We start from the raw sequence: 21,034 nt of genomic DNA on the forward strand, positions 1-21,034 counted from the left end.
ACCAAATGAAGCCTGGGTTTCCGATCGCCAAATGAAGCCTGGGTTTCCGAGGCTAGCTCCCACTGATAGGCACTACATTTCAAGACTTTACAACCACGCAAGTAAGCGCACACACACACACATTATGTTATACTGTACTGTATAAATAAGCAGCATGTAAGCATTTCTGTGCCTGTATCAGTGCATGAAGGCCATGGCCGCCATTGCCCCTCAGTTTGGCCTTGTGCCCCTCAAAGAAATGGCATGACAAGAGGCCTCAGTGGCCTTAAAGCCCCAGCTGACTGTAGTCTGTACCACTTTCTCCTCTGTCTCTTTCTTACCGATATGTAGACGGTAGACGCCAGAGTCTCTTTCTTGTCATGTAGAAACCAGTGTCTTTTGTTGAGATTCTGAAATCTTAACTTCCCCGAGTCCCCCATCTATTCTGAAATCTTAACTTCCCAGAGTCCCCATCAATTAACAGTAACACTGAGGATTTTGCTAAACTTGAGTGTATGCAAAATTTCAATTTTGGAAATGTTCAGAATTTCAATACAGCAATGCATTGATGTTAAAAACAATATATATATATATATATATATATATATATATATATATATATATATACACACAAGAACAAAAACAAAATGTACTTTGTAATTTGTACTTTTGAATACTTGAGTATTTAGTATAATGCTGTATTTTGTGGAACACTGTATGTTCTGTAAGTGTGTAATACCTGGATCTGCTCAGGGGTCCACTGGTCCAGGTTGACAGACTTGACTCTGGAGATGTGGACCCCCAGGTTACGATGGATCCCAGCACAGCGGATACACATAAAAACACCCAGGTTCCACGCCGCCCACCTCGGACCTGCGAACAAACACGCACACGCGCACGCGCACGCGCACACGCACACGCACACGCACACACACACACAACATTTTTCATTTGTCTATAGACACTCTTCCCTTCATCCCCAGAGAGAGAGAAATACAGACAGAGAGGCAGAGAGATAAGACAAACCGAAATGAGACAGTGAGTGACATAGATAGTCGGGGTCAGACAATGAGAGAGAGACTCACAGAGACATGGGAGGGAGACATGGGAGGGAGGGAGGGAGGGAGAGAGACCGAGAGACAGAGAGAAAGAGCAATATAGAGGTCGACAGAAATGTATTTGAGGTTTTAATCAGGGGGATCTGGTGGTTTGAGAAAGCATCCCATAACATTAAAGACACAATCAATCACATGGATTGCCAGCATCTCCCTGGCATCCTGGAGGAGAAGAACACACTCTGACCCTTCTCGGAAAACGACTAAAAAAAAATAAAAAAAAACAACAAACAGACTGATCGATGTAGTTGATGATAGTGCAAAAACAACTGCTGCTAGCTGGATGCTGCAGTCATCTGTGTCAGGGAAGATAGAAGTAGAGTGGATACTGGACTCTTAGTGTTAAATTAAAACAAGGGTCATTTTTGCAGCTTTTGGGGGTTTTGTGTGCACCCCACACAGTTGTTTAAGTTGCTTGATTCAATAGTTAAATATTTGATATTAATTTGATCAAACACACCTCCCTTTCTATATAAGCCCATTCCACTTCAAACTCCCTGTTGTAACATTGCTCCTGGTGACTGAAATTGTGCTTCTAAAGAATGGAGAGACCTTCATTTTTCATCTTGTTCATTTCCATTTAAAAGTTAGTTGCTAGAAACAATGACCTACTTTTTAAGCACAAGTCCACATGATATTAACAAAGAAATAACAAACTGAAAAATGAAGGTCTCCCCATCCATTAGAAAAGACATATCACCAGGGGGATGTGTGTTTTCAATGAGTCTAACATGGAGTTTGATGTGTGGAGAGGGATTATATATTGTAGGTGTTTGATTAATATCCAATATATAAATATTGAATCAAGCAACTTAAAAACTGTCTTGGACTTATACACAAAAGCCCAAGAGAAGTGTTTTAAAGTGAAATTCCCCTCAGAGGAGTGTCCATACTATCAGATATTCAGTAAAATCCCAAGTGTTAATTATTGATTGATTGATTGATTGACTGAGGGTAAGAATTTATAAAAGTAAAATAAATATAAATCATGCCAAGGATAACACGTAAAGTAATACTTATTTCCAGTGTGATCCTCTGTGATACAATAACTAGTAAGACGCCTCAGGGCGACGTCACGCCAATTCTTGGCCATCTGACCAGTGATGTATATCAGACCTGTTACCCATATATGGAGATCCCTGGTACCCATATATGGAGATATGCTGTGAGAGCCCAAACATGCTTACTCAGTTATTCATTAGGTGAAAGTCCTATGACGTCTATGACATCTGACATCATACCCTTTTATGCCCATGCATGGAGATCCCTGTCTGTAGAACCAGCCACACAGATATGGGCTGTCTTGGCCATCTGTCTTGGCCATATATGGATTATGTTAGTGTGGTATGTGGCCGATGTGGCCACCATATATGGGCATTCCCATATGAAGTCCTGTTAGATATGGGCTTAATATTGATGACATCAGGGAACTCCATATATGTATGGGCATAATAGGGAATATGTTAGTGTGACATCACAGTGAAGCCAGAGCATGGTGTCAGAATGTCAGAACGGAAAACCCATTCTGTTAACAACTTGGGTGCCAAACTCGTTCAGTAACGAGTTAAGGCCACTAGGGGTCACCCTGCCAAAAGGAGTTGTCTCGTTCCTGAACGGGTCAACAAGGGGTTAACTGTACAGCTCTACGTGCAGCTGCCTGCCCTCTGAATGACCCTAGTCCATACGTCACCCCGTAGCTCAGAGAGAGAGCATCGATTTCCATTCTACTCTGAAACATAAAAAGGGCTTTATCTATGAATGAGGTGAAAAGAACGCCAGGGAAGCAGAGATCTGATTGTTATCACGGCGACACTTTACCGCGATGGTCGGCCGCGGTTTGGATTTTAGTTTTGCGAGCGTTTGTAAACAAAATGGATTTTCTTCCTCAATCGTCAATGGACACCCACGTGCACACGCACGAAGCTTCCGAGGCTCTTCAAAATAAAGCGTGAGTGAACAGCGGCAGCAGCAACAGCTAGAAATGTTATAAACCTTAGCATCCCATGTGTTAAGTGTGGTTCCCCTGACATCACAGTGACATCAGAGCATGATGTCAGAGCGACAAACCCATAGAACCACAGTGTCAGGCGTGACAGACAGAGATACATACGGACATTCGGACAAGCTGTGACCGTTCACATACTAATCTGCAACCTACGGTCGCAATAATGTCTAAGTGCAATACAGTAAAAATGTACCCGTAAGTTACATTTTGAAATTTTATTCAGATGGTGTCTCGGTTTTAACTCATCTGGTGCCGATCCCGAACTAGTTCGGCTTTATTTCAATCCAATACAATCTTTTTTTTATTAATTCACTTACCCCGAGCTGCTTGTAGAGTCGTGGGTGGTCCTGGCTCGCTAGCCGCTAGCCAGCTAGCCGTTCTACTCTGTCCGACGATATATTCCATTAAAAATGGTTTAAAATACATTTTTGAGCTCCCCAATGTTCACCCGATGTTCGGCGCCGCTTCCGATGAGTACACGAGTGTGCCGATCCCGAAGTAGTTCGGCTTTATTTAATTAAATGAATAAAATGATAAGAGGCCTTCTGAAGCCTGGCTTGATTTTTGTAGCTACTAGCCGAAAGCTAACAACGTCCCGGCCGGCCGTAATTTGCGAACGCAATCGCCAATCTCCGCCTAATCCAATGAAAGACAGCATCTTTAAAGGCTTATATCTCTTTTTTGTGTTTTAGGAAAGCGGCGCGAGGTTTATTTACGGCGAAATCGCCCAAAAATGATCTTTTAGATGACAAAATGGGAATAGCCATTCTGTTAGCATCTTCATCCGGGACATTTCCATGCCGTGCTCGAACGTGAGCACGTCAGGTCCTGGAAGCTGAAGTCCTGGAAGCTAAAGCGCTCGCCTATGAGAGATGCGCTGGCATTCTTTGGCCCCTAGAGGGCGCTGGCGCTCAAAGAGTTAATAAATTAGGACCCGATTAGATGTCCTGAATGAAAAACAGCGGCACTCGCCTGGCTGCTCGGTAATGGAGTCTAGCAGCACTCACTGGAAAGATGGAGCGTGTGAGAGAAAGATAAGTGAAGAAGCTAGTGGTAGAGTACTGTTGTTGTTACTATTGTTATTGTTGACACATACATTGGTCTAGACATAGCAGTCACAGAGGAACAACCATGAAACTATCTCCACCTCCACCACAAAAAACAATAATGTCCTGAACCTTTCTGCCCACAATAGAACCCAATTATCCTTCCTCCCAGACTCCCAGCAGAGCAGTGATGGAGACGCCTTGGAAACCGCAGGCATGTTAAGGACCAACATGGAAAAACAATGTACCTGCTCAGTAATGCCTAATTTATGCTCCATCGCAAATAGCCGATCTACAAGCTCACAACGCGTCGTGTCCGCAACACGTTGTGAGCTTCAGCAATACTGTCTTACAATGAAGTATTTAAGAGTACACTAGATCAGTGGTCCTCAACCTTTTTAGGCCACGACCCCCAAAATAATCATATTGTAACTGGGGAGTTACACATTGTCAGTGGAATATTGCTGATACACTGACATCAGGAATGCCACATCAACAGCAATAGTTTACTGTAGGTTCAAAATACTTGGGAATCTGAGGAGCACTCATGGGAGATGTCCTTAGCGCCCTGCATGGAGCTCTAGAAGCACTGAGGTGGCTCAAAGTAGCTGACAGAGTACAGCATCTTGCAATGGGCCTGGTGTACAAGATACACTACACCTCCAAGATACCCATGTACCTGTCAAACTACTTCCTAAAGGTCAAGGATGTTCACGATCACAACACCAGAGGTAGCTCCACCAATCATGTTCAACGTAGATTTAAAGCTATACTGTGTAAGGTGCTCAACTAGTGGTCAGCCGCGGTTTAGCAAACCGCGGTCACCTCTGCTTTTTTCGTCCGTTTTTCGCCGCGGACCGGGCCTTCAGACCACCGCATCCGCCTCGCAGAGCCGAGACGTATCCGTAGAGGTCTCTCGTGTGCCTCTGCGACCAGGCGCTGGGGAGTAATAGGCTAGACTCATAGACCAGCATAAACACTGCTGTTGAAGCTAGCTACTTCCTGAAGAGACGCAAGACGCGCTGTGATTGGCCGGCAGTGTATGATCTGCGCTGTGATTGGCCGGTAGGGAGACACGTATACAGAATGATGCAGATGACGTAATTTTGCCGGGAAATGCAACCCCCCTCACGGCCACAAGGGTTCAGTAGAACACATAAAGAAAAGGCTTTTGGGGCTGAAATTAACAGAGTGGGTGTTCTAAAACTTTAGCTTAGTTAGGAGAATTTTAAGATTGTTTTAATTAAAAAAGTTACATAGTATAGCTTTAACACTAAACAAGGCTCTAATTCGTTCTCCTGCTATACCACCAACATGTGGAACGCCCTTCCGCAAGCCTTAAAGGAGAGCAAATCCCTAGCCTCCTTCAAAATTCGTATGAAAAGTCACCTTCAGGCGGCTGCTACTCGTGACTTGTAAATAGACTAAGCCCCCATGCTCCCACCCCCCCTTTTTTCCTGCCTTTGTATTTGATGTTATACTTTTTCTGCTTTTGAAATTGATATCCTAGATAAAGTACTATGTTCTATCCGTCTGTCTTTCAATGTTATATGAGATACATAAAGTGTGGTTCCTGTGGAAATAAACCGTAGAGCTTTCTAGGATCTCCTTTTAGTTGACCTTGTACCAGTGATTTGTGCTGTCATGAAACTGTACTTTTTTTCTATTGCAAACTTCTAATAAATTCTTCAATCAATCAATCAATCAATCAATCAACCAACCAGTCAACTGTGCCAGTTTACTCAAACCAGAGGCCACACTACAGTGTAAAGGTCTGAATATAACCACGATAAAAATATATACTGCATTTTTCTTTTTTGACTTTTGACACTTTTGACATTGAGGCAGAAAACATTAAACATGTTAAATCTTCCAGCCCCTTTAGCCAACAGCCTCTCCAGCCGCATGCAATCTGGAAAGGTCTCATGGGATCACCAAAATGAATATGGTAAGTTACTTACACTTGGGTGCGTGAATGTGCACAGCAAATCTTTACAACTAAGATCTGCATGTGTCTTTATTCCAGATTTTTTATATGAATTTGAAGATTGGCAGTGATGCTATAAACTAGAGGAAAGGTTACCAAAATATATATATTCCTCTCGAAAGCAACAAATCTACAAAACATTTTTTTTTTTGTTGGTCACGAACAGACAGATGTTGGAAAAGTTACCTCCTTGATGTAGATAACAAAACACTTTATTATCATGATCTGGACACAAATCACATACACACTACACACACCCAGGACTTGAATCTAGAATGCAGAGGACATAAAATGACTGTTTAGGGCCAGCCAATCCGGTTAAAGAGCTTCAGTCTGATAGTGTAGTGCTAATACAGTACAGTCCTACAGTGGTATTAAGGCAAGGATGGCCGTATATTAATCCTAAATCAACCAGGCTCAGCCGGTATAAGCTGGACTGTAATGGATGCGTATCAATATTATGGATTTGACTTCACACACCCTGCTTTGCTTTTTGATGAGCCCCTTACAAATGCATCAATAGTGCCTGTGATGATGCTCAGACACTCATTTATGGAGGTTCTGGCCAAGGACTGAATGCCACCAGAGCCTTCTCTCCTGTGCCTTACCGTCCCTCTCTGCTGTCTCTCCCTGTAAAGGACAAATGCAATAGGGAAAGTGGACTGGTCTCACTAGAAAAGAAACATCAGCTGGAAGTCTATAGGAACAGCTGATTTCTCACAATTAATCTATTTAACAATAACCATAAGCACTAAGCCAGCGTTCCCAAAAACATTTTATGACAGGCACCCCATTTACTATTCTTTTCTTACTTGTTCAATCTGAAGAATATAAACAAATATTCCTGGCCAAATATTCTCTTTGCTTTTGTTTTAATCACCTCAGCTCATCCAGTAGCCTACCTTTGTGTCCCTGCACACTTTGGGAAACACTGCACTAGACCAGACAATAATCACTTTGTCAGCAAGCACACAAACACGCCCTTCACTCGTCTCACACACACACTCACACACACACACACACACACAGTAGACATTATTATCTCTGGACAAGGAAGACTCAGGAATCTTATTCACTTAAGATATTAACTATGGAGTATGATATTACCCAGAGGTTAATATTACAGCATGATGTTACCCAGAGGTTAATATTACAGTATGATATTAACCAGAGGTTAATATTACAGCATGATGTTAGCTATGGGTTAATAACACAGCATGGTATTAACTAGGGCATAATTAAATAACGCTGTATTAACTCTGGGTTATTAAAAGTTTCCGTAGCTGCTGAATGTTTCATAATATATTGGCCTCTTCACAATGAGACATGCTTGCCTTTTTACTGCATTCTGAGTCTTTCTATTAAGAAAATCAATTTAGCAGAGCGGCAGGCTCCAATTCTATTTAGAAAAGTAAATGACTTGAACAAATTATGCACTGGAAATAAAGTAGTCAATTATTGTACGGGGTACTCTAATACGCTTTTATTCTCTTTTTGGTTGTTTTATTGCAGGCACACACACACATCTCTCTATCAAATGTATCCATCTATCTATCTGCGCAGTATATCTATATAAGGGAAGTTATCAAACGGAACAAGGGATGACACAGAGTTCTACACCAATAATTTAAAAAGAAAATGTTTTCAGAAGTGACTTCAGAAAAATATAAGAAAATACTAAGAAAGAAACCCCCTCGGAGCTTAAGCTCCTCATAAAAAGGTACTGCAGTTGTCAAAAAGCACATTAGATCCATTGTCAAAGTGTACCAGAATCTAGGATCCATTCCAATAGTAAAATGTAATGCAATATTATGCTCTTTCAGTGCTCGAGTGCTGTGTAAGTGGCTGTAACCAATGCACACACAAACGCCTCAGTCAAACAGAGAATTAGAAACAAATAAAACACACTCCACACACACACACACACACACACACACACACTTTACTGTGCGCTAGCACCTGACTGCAAACAAATAACTACTTTTTTTCTCTCCACACACACAAAACATGCATTCTGCAAACATACACATCCAAGCAAGTATGAATGCCCAAACAAAAACTATTGTAAACACTCTCACACACACACACACACACACACACACACACACACACACACACACACACACACACACACACACACACACACACACACACACACACACACACACACACACACACACACACACACACACACACACACACACACACACACAAGCTGATCTACAAGCTCACAAAGCTGTTGATCTGCTATTTTCACTACTTCTTCCTTTTTTATTTTTTGAATTTCTTTGTTTTCTTATGCAAGAAGTTCTTTTGAAAAATGTTTAAATGTTCACATTTAAAATAATTATGATAATTCTAGGAAACAAACAAAGGGGATTTAGTTGTGACCCATAAAAATGGGTTCCCGACCCATTGTTTAGGAACCACTGTTGTAAACTAAGGATTATGTGTGTGAGTGTGGCCCAAGCAGAGACACACTGCACAGCCTACAGTAGATGAGTGACAGCAGAACTTTCCCACTGGGGAGTTGGGAATATTTAAAGTTTGTGTGCGCGTGTGAGTGTGTGTGTGTGTGTGTGTGTGCCATTCAAGCATGAAATTAAGGCCCCAACTGTCATCCCCAACTGACTCAAATTCTAAAATTGAAGTATTAAGTGTGTGTGTGTGTGTGTGTGTGTGTGTGTGTGTGTGTGTGTGTGTGTGTGTGTGTGTGTGTGTGTGTGTGTGTGTGCGGCTGTGCGCGCGTGTGTGTGTACACGCTTGCATGCACCCACACACGCACATTTATCATTTATACCTTTGTGTGTTTGTCTATGTACAGTGCATGCAATCATATCCATACATTCACAGTTTATACAGCACATTTGTGTGAGTCTGCATGTGTGAGTGTGTGTGTGTGTGCGTGTGTGTGTGCGTGCGTGCGTGCATGTGCGTGTGTGTCAATGGGAAAGTGTGACAGTGACATTGAGGAAGACGACAGCAGCAGACAACCGTGTCATCCCTCAGACCTGTGGCCTTTCAGAGGCCTGTCAACACGTTTACCAGGACCCGCCCTGATGACTGTCAGTGGTAGGGCCGGTGAAATGCTCAGCCTTCAAATGCTCAGGGGGAGGAGAGGAGGGGGGGGCATCTGAAATGTAGGAGCAGTGAGCACTCTCTGTTTGCAAGGGCATTCAAGGTGCAATTTGTGCCATGTGCCTTGTCCCTGAAACTGCCACAATATCATTCCTGATAAGAACTCTATGCCACGATGGCCATCTGCAGTTGTTTTTGTCCTTACTCTATCTTTTTCACTTCTATTCTCTATTGTGCATGAATGGCAAACAATTGAAGAATACAGACTTGTCAATAAATCACTTCTGAATTCTCTGGAACCACACATACCTCCTTAGTCTGGCCAGTAAGCCTGAGCCAATCCCACCAGAGACATTTCTCTCGTCTCTCCCTCACACTGTCTTACTCTCTTCTTTTTGTCGCTCTCTCAATGAGGAATAAAATTCAAAGAGGAGAGATTTGATGTAGAAGTACACCAAATAAAGAGCAGGTCAAGTACAGCTGTGAGAAATTTGCAACTCAAGTCTGCATCACTAGGTATACCGTAAAAAGGGTTTGGGCGGTAAATTAACCACACTAACCATAGTGTGGTTAATTTCCCTTTTCTGGGGTGAACATTTGGCAAAAATAGCTCACAACGCAAACTCACAAGCTTGTTAGATTTGAGGGCCTAGGAGACCCTGGGGGGAGGCGTCTAGAGCTACAGAGACACTAGTGCTTTAGCTAGCTTAAGACCAAACGCTGATTAAACCAGTTTATAGAAAAAGCAAATGAGAGACTACTTTTTTTTTTGTTATCAATTATTTTTATTTTCCAAAACATGAAATTAGAGACATACATATGAATAGAACAAGAAAAAGTAAAACATTGATCAAAAGAAAAATGCAATTAACAGACAAACAACACAAACAATAGCAAAACAAGAAAAGGAAAAGAAAACCCACCCACCCCCTTTCCCCGGACCAACACGGAATGTACAATAGTGCATGCCTGTGCTAGGCTGTTACCACTATATAGTGATTTCTTGAATCATAGCCTTAAGCTTATCTGCAATGTCCGACCACATATTAATGTTTTCTTCTTTTGCTCCGTGTAACCTTGCTATCGACTGCTCTAAATATACTATATCTAGAAAGGTCAAGGCCCACTGGCGGAACGTTAACGTATGAGGAGGTTTCCACCGCGTAGCTACCATCTTCTTCGCCGCCGTTAATCCAGCAAAGAAGATGCGCTTGCGTATATTGTTTAGTTGCAACTGTGAGACGTCATTTAATAAAAATAAAGAAGGAGAAGATATGATATTAATACTAAAAATAGTTGAAAGTTTGGAGGCAACCATATTCCAGAATGACGACACATTTGGGCATTCCCAAACCATGTGAAGGAAGGTACCAATACTATTTGAGGCGCAGAGAGTGCAGTTGGGATTATTCAAAATCCTCATAGCACATAGTCTGCGGGGAGTTAAATAAGTCCGATGAACAAAATTTAAATGAATTTGTTGATGGTCTGGATTTCTAGAAGATAGCCTAATGTTAGACCATACTGTGTCCCAACAAAAGTCAGGGTCCAAATTTGGTACATCATTCCTCCAAACAGTATCAACAGATAGGGGCCCATAACTACAGTCTAATAAAAAACCATAGAGGGTGGAAACCAAACCTCTTGTTCTGTTACCATCACAGATAAACTCATGGAAGGGGTGCAATCTAAGGGGAGCTTGCCATGGGACCCCGTAGGTCCTCATGGACGTTCTCAGTTGGAAGTAGAAAAAAAGGGTATTTCCAGGCAGATTGAAGATGTCACACAAATCTCGAAAAGGTCGTAAACCATTTCTATCAAATAAGTCCCCTAATGTACGAATCCCCTTAGCCCTCCACCTTGGAAAGCGAATGGGGCGATCCTCGATTAAAAGTCTTTGATTATTGAACACTGGGGAAAATAAGTTCCATTTACAATCAATCTTACACATCTTTTCAGCTGCCCTCCATACTGCCACTAAATGAGAAATGATAGGTCCAAAGCGAACTTTGCATTGATGTGTAGTTATGTTTGAATAGATAAGATCTCTCAATTCAACAGGCTGCACTAAACTCTCCTCAAGCTCTCTCCAAGAAACCTTATTTGCTGGGTTAAACCAATTTAAAAGGGGGCGGAGCGTGAAGGCCCAATAATAAAATTTAAAGTTGGGCAATGAAAGGCCGCCATCATCTCTAGCACGTTGTAATAGAGAAAGTTTAAGACGAGGGCGTTTCCCTTTCCACACAAACTTAGATATCGAAGAGTGAAGCTTATTCCAGTATTGCGGCGGTGGTGGCAAAGGGAGCATAGAGCTTACAAAGTTAACCCTAGGAAGAACATTCATCTTTATGATTGAAACTCGAGCTTGGAGAGAGTTGGGCAAAGATGACCATCTATCTAAATCAAGACAAATCTTATTTAGAGTGTCACCATAGTTGTTCTTAACAATAGCCTGAAGAGAGGGGAAAATATCTATGCCAAGATATTTGAATTGGCTTACTACTGGGATTATGGGCGGCAGGATAGCAGATCTCATCTGATCATTTAGAGGTAGAAGGGCTGACTTCGTCCAATTAATTTTGTAGCCGGAAATGGAACTGAACTGATCAAAAATTTGAAGGACGTGAGTAAAATGAGAGACTACTTGAATGTGAATTGTCTCCATCATAAATGAAGGTCTCATCCATCTCAGAGCGTTTTTTTTTGCAAACAGACCGATCTTACTAGACACCTAGGCTAATCATTATTGTAATAACTCACAAATAATGCAATTTAATGTGCAGTATTTACAGTAATGCCTGGATGCCTGGAGAGGATACATGGATGAACGGGACTGTGCCCTATTCAATCTTGCACAAACCTATTTTGTATTTAACTACACTGTGACAGTATTCGTCATAGATGAGCTGCTTAAACACATTCATACACAGATGGCAGAGGAAACCATGGAAGGCACCAACCAGCACATCGGGATCGAGCAATTAGGGGTTCCGCGTCTTGCTCAAGGACACTTCAACACCAATTCTGGGGGAGCCCCGTGAAAAAGTTGTGTTTCTGCAGAACACTGGAGAACTCAGCATCAGTATGTTTAAGGAGACTGCTACTGCAGTTCATTCAGGTCAGCCCATACAGTCACTAAAGAAAAGTTGCCTTGTAGCTACAAATTTCAAACTCATTATCAAATTTAATGAGATGAATGGAGCGACGCCTTATAGCTACAAAATTCTATCTCGTTATCGGATTTAATGAGATGAATGTAGAAACAATTTAAAACCAATACATAAATATGGAAAATGGGGAGTGAGTCTGCAGTTCTGACAAGTTCTGGCAAAGAGGAGTTTGTTAAACAGCTTGGGAGCCAGCTAGGAGGGAGAAGATTTTAAAATATGTGGACTCAGTCTGTATGGAGCATTGGCCAGGATTCTTTTTGGGAAGGTTTTAACAGGTTAAGTAAGCGGAATGGGCTTTAACTTTGTCTATTCTACAAAAAAAAAATCTAAATCCTATTCTAAAGTTGGGTCATACTCATTACTAATTCACTAGTATGACGCTTATTAACCCATACACTACAGCAATTAAAAGACCCTGCAATTAAGTGATAGTTACAACTTCAGGAAAGTGAAGGTCAAATAACAGTTTTACGGGTGTAAAGCAGTAGGCCATTTTCTTTGGTTATTTTTCGTGTGCACTCCATCCATAGATCATATTTATTGAGTGCTAGAACAGGAGAATAACTATACTTGTACTATACCTTATGAGGCCCATACTGAGAAAAACACATTGAGATCGTAATTTATGTACAACAACAACTTCCTCCTTACTATTAATGAGTGGCAATTAGAAGGTTATTGAAGGAAAACTCAAATGATAATGGCATAGTACAGGAGTTAGAGGAGTAGAATATGGTCATGCAGAATTAATAAGGCATTAAGTGCCTCATTATTATTGATAAAGAGACAATAATGCTACCAATGGTGAAGAATGGTGAATGTGTGTACCTTAAAACGAAGTGTTATTACAGGGGTGCAATGGTTAGTCAAATAACCGATTTAATATTACCACAATAATCGATTTGAATAAAACAAAGGGGGGGGGGGGGGGGGGGAAACTGATAAGCTCACTTGCATGCAGGCTTGTTGTGTGCGGTTTCTATTTTTTGTGATTCATTTGCCCATATAAAACAGCTATAGCAAAAGGGCAACAAATATGCAATGAAAAGATTCAAGGAGTGGCTCTAAACTGGTTTTGAGCTGGAATCATATCAGGATATCTTGCAACCTACTTTTGGTACCAACCCCTCTGGCTGATAAACGCTGCTTGAAGGGCTGAATAAAACATTACTATGCTGAAATTAAGTGCAATCCCCCCCTTTTAATGAAGGTTAAAAGCTTCTTTCCAATTAATAAGTGCTGCTCTTGGACCAAGTAAATCACCCCCAGCAGCCTCACATCTTCAATTAAGGCTGAGAAGCACCAGCCAGGAATCCGTGCCAGGCAAGAGGAGAGGACGCTTTGTGGTTAAGTGACGCACTGCTCCCTGGTGGCCACTAGGCGTACTGCATGGCTGATATAATATAGGGTCCTTTGCCAAGGAAGGACAAGATCTCATTTCACAATGCAGTGATTTCCACACATGCATGTATGTAGCCATTAGCTAAGCACATATTCTCTCACACACACACGCGCACACACACAGGTGATATACACACACACACACACACACACACACACACACACACACACACACACACACACACACACACACACACACACACACACACACACACACACACACACACACACACACACACACACACACACACACACACAGACACACACAATGGTGCATTATCATTTAACTGATAATGAATACATTACACACATTTGTTATAGCACAATTAGACAATTACAATTTACAATTTAGGCATTTAGCAGATCGTTGTCCTGGGTGTTTTAGCGAAGGTTCTGTCAGCTGACCTTCCACGGCCACCGGTTTATTAACAGAACTGTACAATAATCCCTTACACTGCGAGATAAGATATTCCTGTAGCCATTCTTGTGAGCAGAAATTAAGAGCCTGAGGATTACAGCACCCAGATCCCTGAGCAATGATTCCTAAACTCAGACAGATCAACAGAAAGTAAGCTAGGCATGCCACCTGCTGGTGATGAGAGGAACCACAGGGGAGCCAGACATTGTAAATACAATACCAATGGTTCTGAACCACCAGCCTGGGGACTCTCTGGTTTTCAAATCGCAAACTAATTAACGGTAATAATTAATGGTACAGAATCCAGATGGACCAGTTCAATACCTGGTGGAGTCGAACACACAGCAGCAGTCTGGAAGTAAGGACCGTCCATCACAGAGGATGACTCAGAGAAATAATTGTGTTTTGGGGTGCCTGGTAGCTCAGCCAGTTGGTACACAGACCATATGCTCCTTGTGAGCGTGGGTTAGGGTTAGTTTGAATCCAAACTCTGTCATCTCAAAGCGCAGCTGTATTCATAGTGCAAATAGCCAATCTATAAACCATGGCATGCAGCCATTTCAGATTTGTCTGAAACAACTATGACAAGAAGGCAGCCACTAAAGACAGTTCCAAACAACACTCTAGCACTTCAGATCGATGATATAATGTTAGATAGAACATATTTAGGAAAATCATCAAAATGCACAAGTGAGGGGGTACTAGTACTGACATGAAAAAACTGCTCAAGAGGACAGGGTTACACAAGACAAAAGAAAAGTTGGGAATCACTGATCTAGAGGATTAATGTTGACTTCATAGATAAACAAAAAAGTACCAAAATTGTGTCACTTTTGACACAAACCCCAAAGTCATGAACTTGACAGGCTCACAAAGAACAACTCTAATAGAAGCATAGAAGTCTTGACTTCATGTCACACCATTTGAGTCCCACTGCAGAAAGCTGATTTTTTTTGGGATATTTTTGCATCCTCTTTTTAAAAGAAAATCTTACAAGAGAGTGAAGATATAATATTTCACCCAAATGCAACTCTAACCCTAAACCTTAACCTCAGTGAGGGAACATAGGGTTGAGGGAACATAGGCATGACCCCAAATAAACTGCTAGCAGTCAGTCTCATTCACAGCTAAATCCTATTTATATATTTATATAAAACAAACACAATTACTTCTGCCCTTCTGACACTCAGCACAGGAGCGCCTCAAGGATGCGTTCTGAGTCCCCTCCTCTACTCCCTGTACACCCACGACTGTGTGGCCCTGTTCAGCTCAAACCAAGTGATCAAGTTTGCGGACAACACCACAGTCATAGGCCTGATCACAAACAACGATGAAACGGCCTACAGGAGAGAGGTGGAGAACCTGGAATCATGGTGCCAGGAGAACAGCCTATCTCTCAATGTGAACAAACAAAAGAGATCATCTCTGACTACAGGAGGCCTCCTAGAGACCACTCACCCCTCCAAATCGGAGGCGCTGCAGTAGAGAGGGCAGTAAAATAATTCAAATTCCTGGGAGTGCACATCTCTGAGGACCTTACCTGGGCAGTGCAGACAGAGCGGGTTGTCAAGAAAGCACAACAACGCCTCTACTTTCTCAGGAAGCTGAAGAAGGTTGGGATGGGCCCCAAAGTCCTAAGAGCTTTCTACAGAGGCACCACAGAGAGCATCCTGACTGGCTGCTTCACTGCCTGGTACGGTGGCTGCACAGACCTAAACCGCAAGGCCCTGCAGAGGGTCGTGCGGACAGCCGAACGCATCAGCGGATGCGATCTACCCCCAATCCAAGCCCTGTACGACGAACGCTGTGTCAAAAAAGCCCAGGGAATCATCAAAGATCTACACCATATCCCAACCACAGTCTGTTCAAGATGTTGCCGCATGGAAAAAGACTACGCAGTCTCAAAGCTACTAGCAACAGACTGCAAAAGAGCTTCTTTCCACAAACAATCAGGCACATGAACAAACTGTCAAAGACGAGAACGGTCCAGAGCAAAAGGAATAGCTAGCCCATGCTCTGATGTCACTGTGATGTCAGGGGAACCACTCTACCAGAATGGGTTTGCCGCTCTGACATCACGCTCTGGCTTCACGGTGATGTCACACTAACAGAATCCCTTTTATGCCCACATATGGAGTTCCCTGATGTCATCTATCTATAAATGCGAGAAGTCTCTGCGTGTCTGTCTGTCTGTCTGTCTGCGTGTATGTAATCCGCGTATCTCGAGAACCGTTCGTCCCACCGGCTTCAGATTCGGCACGCGCGTTCCCCGCCGTGGCGCGGAGTGCAGTGCCGGGCCTCGACCCGACCCGATGTGCGGTTTTCCGAAACGGCGCGAAACGTTCGGAATCTCCTTATGCGGAGCTGATTGTTGACATCAGGCTGTTCCTGAGGAAATCGGCACAATCGCTGACTCATTGTGACATCACTTCATAAAAGGCTCTGACATCACGTACGCCACATGAGTCAACAAAAAATCTCGGTGAATGTGTATGTATGTATGTGAATCTCGAGAACCGTTCTTCCACCGGCACGCGCGTTCTCCAGATATGGGCATAAAATGAATCCCCGAATGGGGAGCTGATGTCTGACATCAGAGTTTTCCGCAACCGGTACTGTGTGTGCAGAGATCTCCATATATGGGCATAAGGGGACAAAGGCAAACAGATGGTCAAAACGGGTCCTATGACAACAGGTATATTGGGGTTTGCATTAAAGGGTGGGGACAAAGGCTAACAGATGGTCAAAACGGGTCCTATGACAACAGGTATATTGGGGTTTGCATTAAAGGGTGGGGCATTCATGGGGTCCGCTCCAAAAAAGAAAATAAAAGAGACAAAGACAAACATAAGACAAGCGACAAAGTGACTCATTGTGACATCACTTCATAAAAGGCTCTGACATCACGTACGCCACATGAGTCAACAAAAAATCTCGGTGAATGTGTATGTATGTATGTGAATCTCGAGAACCGTTCTTCCACCGGCACGCGCGTTCTCCAGATATGGGCATAAAATGAATCCCCGAATGGGGAGCTGATGTCTGACATCAGAGTTTTCCGCAACCGGTACTGTGTGTGCAGAGATCTCCATATATGGGCATAAGGGGACAAAGGCAAACAGATGGTCAAAACGGGTCCTATGACAACAGGTATATTGGGGTTTGCATTAAAGGGTGGGGACAAAGGCTAACAGATGGTCAAAACGGGTCCTATGACAACAGGTATATTGGGGTTTGCATTAAAGGGTGGGGCATTCATGGGGTCCGCTCCAAAAAAGAAAATAAAAGAGACAAAGACAAACATAAGACAAGCGACAAAGCGTGGGACTGGGAGGATGACTTGAATGATGCAGATTTAAGCAGGCTGTGTATTCTGCTTAAAGAAGAAACAAACAAAAAGCGACAGAGATCTCATATATGGGCATAAAATGGACGCAGATAAACAGATATATCCATATACGGGCATAAAGGGACACAGACAGACAGATACAGAGATCTCCATATGGGCATCTTGAATGATGCAGATTTAAGCAGGCTGTGTATTCTGCTTAAAGAAGAAACAAACAAAAAGCGACAGAGATCTCATATATGGGCATAAAATGGACGCAGATAAACAGATATCTCCATATACGGGCATAAAGGGACACAGACAGACAGATACAGAGATCTCCATATATGGGCATAAAATGGACGCAAATAGACAGATATCTCCATATATGGGCATATGGGCATAAAATGGACCCAGAACTATATCTGCAGTGATCTCCATATATGGACATAAAATGGACACAGGCAAACAGATGGTCAAAACGGGTCCTATGACAACAGGTATAATGGGGTTTGCATTAAAGGGCGGGGCATTCATTCCCTATTTACATCGTTCCCGAGTTGGCCAGGTCGCCGACTAGACGCTGGGCCGGCCCAGCTTCTAGTCAATATTAATGATGCCCTGTTAGAGAGATCCCTGTGATGCCAGGGGGGACAAATCCCTTTTATGCCCATATATGGAGATCCATGTGATGCCAGGGGAACAAATCCCTTTCATGCCCATATATGGAGATCCCTGATGTCCACATTACCGCTTGTCACCCTGAGGCGTCTTACTCATGTATTACTATTTTTGTGTTATTTTCACGCTAATTGATTGATTCATTGAATACATAGGACCACAATGGAAAGAAGACGCTAGGACCTCTTGTGTTATCCTTTAAGCCTAAATGTCTGACTGTATATCATGCTGGTTACATTTCTGACTAATAAAGTAAGAAAAGTTCTAAAAGTGTTCTAAAATTACTAAACTGTATGCATGGGAGTGTTTTGATAGATTTCTTTTATTAAGTGTGCCTGCCATGCAATGGCAAAACACTTATTGTAATCCGCCATACTTAAGTCATTAATTAATTAGTTAGTTTATATGGGCATAAAATGAATCCCCGAATGGGGAGCTGATGTCTGACATCAGAGTTTTCCGCAACCGGTACTGTGTGTGCAGAGATCTCCATATATGGGCATAAGGGGACAAAGGCAAACAGATGGTCAAAACGGGTCCTATGACAACAGGTATATTGGGGTTTGCATTAAAGGGTGGGGACAAAGGCTAACAGATGGTCAAAACGGGTCCTATGACAACAGGTATATTGGGGTTTGCATTAAAGGGTGGGGCATTCATGGGGTCCGCTCCAAAAAAGAAAATAAAAGAGACAAAGACAAACATAAGACAAGCGACAAAGCGTGGGACTGGGAGGATGACTTGAATGATGCAGATTTAAGCAGGCTGTGTATTCTGCTTAAAGAAGAAACAAACAAAAAGCGACAGAGATCTCATATATGGGCATAAAATGGACGCAGATAAACAGATATATCCATATACGGGCATAAAGGGACACAGACAGACAGATACAGAGATCTCCATATGGGCATCTTGAATGATGCAGATTTAAGCAGGCTGTGTATTCTGCTTAAAGAAGAAACAAACAAAAAGCGACAGAGATCTCATATATGGGCATAAAATGGACGCAGATAAACAGATATCTCCATATACGGGCATAAAGGGACACAGACAGACAGATACAGAGATCTCCATATATGGGCATAAAATGGACGCAAATAGACAGATATCTCCATATATGGGCATATGGGCATAAAATGGACCCAGAACTATATCTGCAGTGATCTCCATATATGGACATAAAATGGACACAGGCAAACAGATGGTCAAAACGGGTCCTATGACAACAGGTATAATGGGGTTTGCATTAAAGGGCGGGGCATTCATTCCCTATTTACATCGTTCCCGAGTTGGCCAGGTCGCCGACTAGACGCTGGGCCGCCCGAAGGGCGGCCCAGCTTCTAGTCAATATTAATGATGCCCTGTTAGAGAGATCCCTGTGATGCCAGGGGGGACAAATCCCTTTTATGCCCATATATGGAGATCCATGTGATGCCAGGGGAACAAATCCCTTTCATGCCCATATATGGAGATCCCTGATGTCCACATTACCGCTTGTCACCCTGAGGCGTCTTACTCATGTATTACTATTTTTGTGTTATTTTCACGCTAATTGATTGATTCATTGAATACATAGGACCACAATGGAAAGAAGACGCTAGGACCTCTTGTGTTATCCTTTAAGCCTAAATGTCTGACTGTATATCATGCTGGTTACATTTCTGACTAATAAAGTAAGAAAAGTTCTAAAAGTGTTCTAAAATTACTAAACTGTATGCATGGGAGTGTTTTGATAGATTTCTTTTATTAAGTGTGCCTGCCATGCAATGGCAAAACACTTATTGTAATCCGCCATACTTAAGTCATTAATTAATTAGTTAGTTTATATGGGCATAAAATGAATCCCCGAATGGGGAGCTGATGTCTGACATCAGAGTTTTCCGCAACCGGTACTGTGTGTGCAGAGATCTCCATATATGGGCATAAGGGGACAAAGGCAAACAGATGGTCAAAACGGGTCCTATGACAACAGGTATATTGGGGTTTGCATTAAAGGGTGGGGACAAAGGCTAACAGATGGTCAAAACGGGTCCTATGACAACAGGTATATTGGGGTTTGCATTAAAGGGTGGGGCATTCATGGGGTCCGCTCCAAAAAAGAAAATAAAAGAGACAAAGACAAACATAAGACAAGCGACAAAGCGTGGGACTGGGAGGATGACTTGAATGATGCAGATTTAAGCAGGCTGTGTATTCTGCTTAAAGAAGAAACAAACAAAAAGCGACAGAGATCTCATATATGGGCATAAAATGGACGCAGATAAACAGATATATCCATATACGGGCATAAAGGGACACAGACAGACAGATACAGAGATCTCCATATGGGCATCTTGAATGATGCAGATTTAAGCAGGCTGTGTATTCTGCTTAAAGAAGAAACAAACAAAAAGCGACAGAGATCTCATATATGGGCATAAAATGGACGCAGATAAACAGATATCTCCATATACGGGCATAAAGGGACACAGACAGACAGATACAGAGATCTCCATATATGGGCATAAAATGGACGCAAATAGACAGATATCTCCATATATGGGCATATGGGCATAAAATGGACCCAGAACTATATCTGCAGTGATCTCCATATATGGACATAAAATGGACACAGGCAAACAGATGGTCAAAACGGGTCCTATGACAACAGGTATAATGGGGTTTGCATTAAAGGGCGGGGCATTCATTCCCTATTTACATCGTTCCCGAGTTGGCCAGGTCGCCGACTAGACGCTGGGCCGCCCGAAGGGCGGCCCAGCTTCTAGTCAATATTAATGATGCCCTGTTAGAGAGATCCCTGTGATGCCAGGGGGGACAAATCCCTTT

At 42.5% G+C, this 21,034-nt stretch overlaps 1 protein-coding gene across 2 annotated transcripts in view; it reads right to left on the reverse strand.

Moving 5' to 3' along the window:
- smap1 (small ArfGAP 1) overlaps positions 1-21,034 on the reverse strand; it is a 150,087-nt gene that overhangs the window by 113,438 nt on the left and 15,615 nt on the right. For both annotated transcript variants that reach the window (XM_080740510.1, XM_080740509.1), the window contains exon 2: positions 719-852. In XM_080740510.1, coding sequence (XP_080596636.1) covers positions 719-852 — 134 coding nt within the window. The remainder of the gene's footprint in view (positions 1-718; positions 853-21,034) is intronic.

Source organism: Nannobrachium achirus (genome assembly GCF_963921795.1).
Source record: "Nannobrachium achirus genome assembly, chromosome: 13".
NCBI lineage: Eukaryota > Metazoa > Chordata > Actinopteri > Myctophiformes > Myctophidae > Nannobrachium > Nannobrachium achirus.